Source organism: Portunus trituberculatus, chromosome 1 (assembly GCF_017591435.1).
Source record: "Portunus trituberculatus isolate SZX2019 chromosome 1, ASM1759143v1, whole genome shotgun sequence".
Taxonomy (NCBI): Eukaryota; Metazoa; Arthropoda; class Malacostraca; order Decapoda; family Portunidae; genus Portunus; species Portunus trituberculatus.
The window spans coordinates 3,413,283-3,421,532 of record NC_059255.1 but is presented as its reverse complement, the minus strand read 5'-3'; the positions used below and the strand labels follow the sequence as shown (position 1 = coordinate 3,421,532).

Sequence of the window (8,250 nt, the reverse complement as noted above, 5' to 3'; positions counted from 1 at the left end):
AAATAACGCGTTTGTGGTAGTACCTAATAGTAGTAATAAGTGAGAATGATATTCATAAAAATGTCAAAATAGAACCAAAAATGTGTAGAATTATTTTTCGCATATGCTTGCTCTTATTATTTCTTCAAGTTTTTAGGAGAGAAAATTTTGGAAGTATAAAAGACGAACTTGACCAACGTTCCTTCACTCGTGCACTCGTCTCTGTGCAACAAACACAGCGACACAGCACATACACACTTAAAAAGAACACACAACATGAACGTTAACTAGGACACGAAAACTTCGCTTCTTGGAAAAAAAAAAAATTCTTTTCTCTTTGTCTCCATACATACCTATATATATATAGGTATACTGCAAAAACATTAAACATATTTATAACGGATTATATTTTGAACGTTCTTTTTTTAAGTGTTTTCTTCTGATTTTCGATATCAACTATGGTAAGTGTACCAGTTTGTTTTCCCCCTTTTGCATAAAGACTGTGAGTGTGTGTGTGTGTGTGTGTGTGTGTGTGTGTGTGTGTGTGTGTGTGTGTGTGTGTGTGTGTGTGTGTGTGTGTGTGTGTGTGTGTGTGTGTGTGTGGTGTGTGTGAGTGTGTGTGTTTACTGGTAACACCTGGTAGTTAGGAATACTAGTGTTTTCATGATTCCAGTGATAGTGTACGTCCCCACGTTCCAGTGCAAGTTGCATGGGATTCTCAAGACTGTTTTCCTATTTATAGTAATTTTTCAAAAGCCTCTAGTGGACGCATTAGAATTGGTTGTCTAAAGTGTAATCATGAGTACATAGAACAATAGCTTGGGAACTTGTATTACAAGTTTTATGGGGTTTTGACATATTCTGGCAGAGACTTAACAGGTTCTAGTGGAAGTTGCAGGATACTGAAGGATGATTTCATGATTCACTACCTTAGTCGTGCAGTTGGACAGTCGGAAAACCAAATCTCTAATGTTTGACTATTCATACCTCTTCCCTACAGAAACAAACAGTCTTCCTGTCAATATGGATGGCAGCCGTGGGCGTCATGTGCCTCCCTCACGCCCACCCCCTGCCGTACTCAAGCCTTTTAGATGACCCCGCCTTCTCTCCCACTCGTACTTCCCGGCATATCAATCTTCTGGACGGCTTAGCGGAGGGCGTGGACTCGGAAATGTTTGATAGTGTGGTGGAATTTTTTTTCACTAAGTTTGGAGAGGAGGCAAGCCTGAAGGGACGGTGAGTTGTTATTGTTGTTGTTTTTGTGGTGGTGGTGGAAGTGGTGGTGATGATTGTGGTGGAAGTAGTGGTGATGGTGGTGGTGATGGTGGGTGGCGGTGGTACTACTACTACTAGTAGTAGTAGTAGTAGTAGTAACAGTAGCATCATCATCATCATCATCATCATCAGCAGCAGCAGCAGCAGCAACAGTATAGTAGTACTTCGGATGCTTGTAGAAATGCAGTGTTTGTTACATAAAACGTATACTCCTCCCCCCCCCTAAACACACACGTACTTACCATGTACTTAACTATCTGTCACACAGGAGTTACGACAGCGGCTCAGATTTCAAACGCCCTCCAGCTTATCAAGCAAACAACAATTTCGAAGAATTGCACACCGGTAGCGGCTATAACAACAACTTCATGACAGGGTACAAACATGAGAGTCATGGTAAGCCAGAGAAAACCTGCATAGATGTGTACGGCTTGTCCCATAGCAGCAGTTTTTGCCTGGATGTGTTTGCAGCTTTATCAGTGACTGGTGCCGCTCTGCTTCTACAACTACTCTTCTTCATCGCAAAGGACGTCTTCTGTCCCCATCTTAAAAGGAATGATGACAGTATTGATGGCGCTCTCAATGGCCTGAATACCTTGTTCGGTATGTTGGGTGCTGGTAACATGAGTAGTCTGTTCGCTATTGACAATTCGAACACTGTGACCGTGGATGCAGTGGGCGGAGATATGCTGAAGACAGGCGATGGTGATGGAAGCATTTTTCATGATAAAGACGATGGACAGTTTGCTGGCTGCGACACCTTAGTATTCGTAGGAAAGGATCACAATCCAGCAGCTACGGGATCCACAGAAGGCAGCGAATCAGAAGAGGAGGAAGAAAATACGGAAGAAAAATATGACAGACTAAACGTGAACTTGAAATCAGATGATGATCCTGAAAAAGACGACGACGACGACGTACCAGATGCTGATGGAAATGACGTTTCATTGATAGGTGACTTGTCACCGTCATCTTTTTGGAGACCCCTACTACAACCACCACCACTACTACTACCACCACCACCACCACTCCTAAACCCACTCGCGCCCCTCTCCTCGTGCTCCTGAAGAAGTCTGGTGGTATCTGTTACGTCACCAGCGCAGTTCAGCCAACAAGCTTCACTATGCCAAATGCAATGCAATGGCGGAGCTTTGGACACACCCTCAGCCCCTCCCTGCTGCTGCAAGCCAAGGACTGGTTCATGGACGAGGCACGTCTCTTTGGCTACAGATTCGGAGGAGAAAATTCTCCCTTATGCCGCATACTGAGCTACTTTGTGTAAGAACTTGATTCCTGTATTCAATCACCAATTCATTGATGTTATTCTATTATCATTTTAGTTACATATGTAGAATCACTGCGTCCAGAGCGCAGTAGTTAGTCAATAAAAAATATTAACTTATATATGTATCCGTTAATATATACTGTATGTATACGCATGTGTAAGGCACTAATCTGTTTACCAATGTGTGCGTATGTTATGGGTACTAATACTTCCACCCGTATGTTGCGTGTGTGTGTGTGTGTGTGTGTGTGTGTGTGTGTGTGTGTGTGTGTGTGTGTGTGTGTGTGTGTGTGTGTGTGTGTGTGTGTGTGTGTGTGTGTGTGTGTGTGTGTGTGTGTGTGTGTGTGTGTGTGTGTGTGTGATATTATTTATGTTCACATGTAAACAATTCTCCCTATATATGTATGTACATATATGTTTATTGATAAAACGTATTCATGAAAAGCTGTTTACATGAGAGAGAGAGAGAGAGAGAGAGAGAGAGAGAGAGAGAGAGAGAGAGAGAGAGAGAGAGAGAGAGAGAGAGAAAGGGGGGTTAGTAGACACCAGGAGGAGGTAGCAGTCACCTACCGAAACGATAATTTATTCCCAGCGAGGTCTAATAGTACTAGTTCAGGGGGTGTTGTGAACTTTCCATTAAAAGCTAGTTGTGATCTTGCTGAACGTTTCCCTTTGCGTCTCACAACTCAAGGGGGTAGTCAAAGCCTGCCCTCTAAAAACAACTTTCCTTCTTCACACAAAACTACATGCACTTATCACGCACAGACCCGTCACTTAAAATTAAAAATTAAAAAAAATGACGATTCAAAATCCAGCCTCGGAGTCCCCTTCTGGAGAGGGGACCAGAAATGTCCCTACATCGTACTGCTCTCTCAGTGTCGACCCAAAAATGACTTGACACCTCCCTCAACTTTTTCTTCATTAATTTCTGCAACATTCGCGGTCTTAGATCTAATTTTCAATCTATAGAACACCACCTCTCCTCTATTAAACCTCATCTTTTCCTCACCGAAACACAGCTGTCTGAGGTAACTGACAGTAGCCCGTTCCCTGCTCCCTCCTATTTTCTCTATCCTCATTTTCGTTCTAAAGCTGGATGTTAATTCTATGTGCTTAATTTGCTCTCGTGCCCAGGCTAACGAATCTTCCGAGTTTTCAACCATCTGGCTTCGACTCAATAGTCACTAACTAAATTTATCTGTGCTGTCTACCTCCCTCCTAACTAAATTTATCTGTGCTGTCTACCTCCCTCCTAACTAAATTTATCTGTGCTGTCTACCTCCCTTTCCTAACTAAATTTATCTGTGCTGTCTACCTCCCTCCTAACTAAATTTATCTGTGCTGTCTACCTCCCTCCTAACTAAATTTATCTGTGCTGTCTACCTCCCTCCTAACTAAATTTATCTGTGCTGTCTACTTCCTTCCTAACACCTCTGATTATAGTAGGTTCTTTGACTATTTAACTTCCAAAGTGGAGCACATACGTAGAGATTTCCATCCTTGGGGATTTCAGTGTTCACCACCAGCTTTGGCTTCCCTCTCCCTTCACTGACCATCCTGGTGAACTAGCCTTCAACTTTGCTATCCCCTCATGACCTAGAGTAATAATACGTGCAACACCCAACTCGTATTCCTGACCGTCTTGGAAATACGCCCAACCTTCTTGATCTTTTCCTTACCATTAATCCTTCTGCTTATGCTATTACCCCATCTTCTCCGTTGGGCTCCACCAATCACAATCTCATTTCTGTATCTTGTCCTATATCTCCAATCTCTCCTCAGGATCCCCCAAAGCAGAGGTGCCTCTGGCGTTTTGTCTCTGCCAGTTGAGGGGACCTGAGGAGGTATTATGCTGATTTTCCTAGGAATAATTACGGTTTCCGTGTCAGAAACCAATCTCTGTGTGCTGAACGCATAACAGAGGTGATAGTGTCTGGCATGGAGGCGTACATTCCTCATTCTTTTTCTCAACCTAAACCTTCTAAACCTTGGTTTAACACAGCCTGTTCTCGTGCTATACATGATAGAGAGGTTGCCCACAAAAGGTACTTGAGCCTTCCATCTCCTGAATCTCATGCACTTTATATTTCTGCCCTGAATCATGCCAAGTCTGTTCTTCAACTTGCCAAACACTCTTTCATAAATAGAAAATGTCAAAATCTTTCAAACTCCAACTCCTCTCGTAACATCTGGCATCTGAGCAAAAACATCTTCAATAACTTTACTTCTTCATCTTTCCATTTTTTATTTCATCCTGATGGCACCACTGCCTTCTCATCTGTCTCTAAAGCTGAATTCCTCTCTCAAACCTTTGCTAACAACTCCACCTTGGATGATTCTGGGCTTGTCCTCCTCTCCTCCTCCCTCTGACCATTTCATGTCTACAATCAAAGTTCTTCGTAATGTTTTCCATGCCTAAACCCTCGGAAGGCTCATGGACTTGATGGGGTCTCTCCAATTGTTCTAAAAAAATTGTGCATCCATGCTTGCACTTTGCCTAACCAAACTCTTTCAACTTTGTCAACTTCTACCTTTCCTTCTTGCTGGAAGCTTGCCTACGTTCAGCCTGTTCCTAAAAAGGGTGACCGTTCTAATCCCTCAAACTACCGTCTTACAGCTTTAATCTCTTGCTTGTCTGAAGTTTTAATCCATCCTCAATAGGAAGATTCTCAAACATCTGTCACTTCACAATCTTCTATCTGATCACCAGTATGGCTTCCGTCAAGGTCGCTCTACTGTTGATCTTCCTGCTTTCCTTACTGAGTCTTGGTCATCCTCTTTTAGAGATTTCGGTAAAACTTTTGCTGTCACGTTATACATATCACAAGTTTTTGATAGTCTGGCACAGAGCTTTGAAACTGCCCTCCTACGGTTTCTATCCTTCTCTCTGCAACTTTACCTAAAGTTTCTTTTCCGACCGTTCTATTGCAGCTGTGGTAGACGGCCACTGTTCTTCTCCTATATCTATTAACAGCGGTGTTCCTCAGGGTTCTGTCCTGTCACCCACTCTCTTTCTATTATTCATTAATAATCTTCTTAACCAAACTTCTTGCCCTATCCACTCCTACGCTGATGATACCACCCTACATCTTTCCACGTCCTTTCAGAGACGACCAACCCTTCAGGAAGTCAACAGATCACGCAGGGACGCCACAGAACGCCTGACTTCTGATCTTTCTAAGATTTCTGATTGGGGCAGAGAAAACTTAGTAGTTTTCAATGCCTCAAAACTCAATTCCTCCATCTATCAACTCGACACGACCTTCCAGACAATTATCCCTTCTTCAATGACACTCAGCTGTCTCCTTCTTCTGTAATGAATATCCTCAGTTTGTCCTTTACTCATAATCTTAACTGGAAACTTCACAACTCATCTCCTGCTAAAACAGCTTCTATGAAGTTAGGTGTTATGATGCATCTCCGCCGGTTTTTTCCGCCCCTGCAACTGCTAACTGAGTACAAGAGCCTTATCCATCCTTGTATGGAGCACTGTTCGCATATTTGGGGGTTCCACTCACACAGTTTTATTAGATAGGGTGGAATCAAAAGCTTTTCTTCTCATCAATTCTCCTCCTCTGACTGACTGTCTTTAGCCTCTTTCTTACCGGCGAAATGTTGCATCTCTTTCTATCTTTTATCGCTATTTTCATGCTAACTGCTCTACTGATCTTCCTATCTGCATGCCTCCCCTCCTCCTGCGGCTTCACTGCACAAGACTTTCTTCTTTCTCTCATCCCTGTTCTGTCCAATTCTCTAATACAAGAGTTAACCAGTATCCTTAATCATTCATACCTTTCTCTGGTAAACTAAGAAACTCCCTGCCTGCTTTTGTATTTCCATCTTCCTACGACTTGACTTCATTTAAGAGAGAGGTTTCAAGACACCTGTCCATGTCTTTTGGCTAATTCTTTACCGATCTTTTAAGGAACTTGCAGTTCAAGTGGGCCTTTTTTATATATTTTCTTCCCTTTGGCTAGTTTCCCTCTTGCATAAAATAAAAAGTATGGTGTGAAGAAATACGATGAGGAGAAAGAGGAAGAGTGCTGCTGCTGCTGCTGCTGCTGCTGCTGCTGCTGCTACTGCTACTACTACTACAGAACCACCACCACCACCACCACCACAACCACCACCACCACCACCACCACCACCACCACCACCACCACCACCACTACTACCACCACTACTACTGTAACTTCATTTTGTGCGGCACTGCTTTCAACACACCAAACAGATGAAACACTAATATTATGGGAGACAAGTTTGGTGATTGGCGAAGCAAAGAGGCCTCTTAAACTAGAAATATATCACGGCACCACCAACCCAAGTAACGCTTTCACGATTTTTTTTTTCTTTTTCTTCTTTTATGTAGGAGAACGATAGGATTTAGTCTTTTTTTTGGTGCGTGTGTCTGTGTGGTGGGAGGTGGACAGTTATTGTTCGTAATTTTTATTCAGCAGTAACAATACTTTTCTTTCTATATTTTAGTTGTTTCCTTTACAGCAATTTGAACTTGTTTAGGGATTCATTTTAGGTTCTTTCAAAATTTTTATACATTTTTTTTACATTTATTTATTTATTTATTTTTTTTTTTTATTTATTTATTTATTTATTTATTTTATTTATTTATTTTTTTTTTTTTTTGCTGATTACATCGTTATGTTTATGTTGTTGTTTTTTTCAGCACGTTGCTACTCCTCACATATGCATACATTTTTCCATAATGTACAGTCGATTTTTTTTAGGTTGAAATTTCGAGGTTCCTCATTCTTTTCAGTATTTTTTTTTATGTTGGCATTGTGTGTGTGTGTGTGTGTGTGTGTGTGTGTGTGTGTGTGTGTGTGTGTGTGTGTGTGTGTGTGTGTGTGTGTGTGTGTGTGTGTGTGTGTGTGCAATACACTTATGTTTGTTTTGCTTGATTATGCGATAATTCAACGTGAGATTGAATGTAGCGGGAACTTCTGCTCGGTCTTCTTTTCCCACCCTTCCTTCCTTCCTTATTTTCTACATTATTTTCCTCCATTTCCATCAATCCTTTACTTATCCTGCTAATTTCCTTCTCCTCTTTCTTTTCCGGCCTTTACTCTTTTCTACCCTCCGTTATTGTTCTTTCCTTCACTTTCTTATTTCTTACCTATCTTTATCTCTTTACCCACACATTTTTTCTTGCTAAACTACATCATTACATCACAACTCTTCCGTTATTTCCGTTCCCTTCCACGTCTATAATTTTCTGTGCTGCTTCCATCTGTCTATCGCTCTGAACGCAAGCACTACTCGCTTCACGCCCCATGATTCTGTAACTCCCCACTCTCCCTCTCTTCAGAAATCAAACATGGTGTCATATACATAAAGGGACCACCGAGCGCTCTCACATCACAGACGCCGCGGCTGCCGTCACGTGACGGTGACAAGTGTTTTTACAACTTCCTCTTCGTATTGGCAGTTCTTCATACTCGCGGTGTCTCCTTGCGGCTAACATTCGAAGTTACATCTTGAATAGAGACAGAGGAGCCTAACCAAGGTATTTTCTTACACATTTTCATACATACACAAGCTTATTCTCTACAGCTCTGTATCTTCATTTCAATACTTATTTCTCATGCACACATATGCGTACACACTAATATAAGTTAGTATATATTTGCTATACAATATCAGTAAATAACATATATAGCAATAAGTATACATATAAAACATAACCTGCAATGCCA

The 8,250-nt window shown here is 41.7% G+C and overlaps 2 protein-coding genes across 2 annotated transcripts in view; both read left to right on the top strand.

Annotated features, from left to right (window-relative positions):
- Positions 1-200: 200 nt before the first annotated feature.
- On the top strand, positions 201-2,964 carry LOC123506729. Its single transcript, XM_045259039.1, has 3 exons — positions 201-440; positions 980-1,215; positions 1,523-2,964. The coding sequence occupies exons 1-3, from the start codon at positions 438-440 to the stop codon at positions 2,319-2,321; spliced, it is 1,038 nt and encodes a 345-aa protein (XP_045114974.1). The 5' UTR covers positions 201-437; the 3' UTR covers positions 2,322-2,964.
- A 4,960-nt stretch (positions 2,965-7,924) lies between these two features.
- The window catches only part of LOC123507142, a 1,871-nt gene continuing 1,545 nt past the window's right edge, over positions 7,925-8,250 (top strand). Inside the window, exon 1 of the mRNA XM_045259803.1 lies at positions 7,925-8,060. The gene's annotated coding sequence lies outside the window, so the exon portion shown is untranslated. The remainder of the gene's footprint in view (positions 8,061-8,250) is intronic.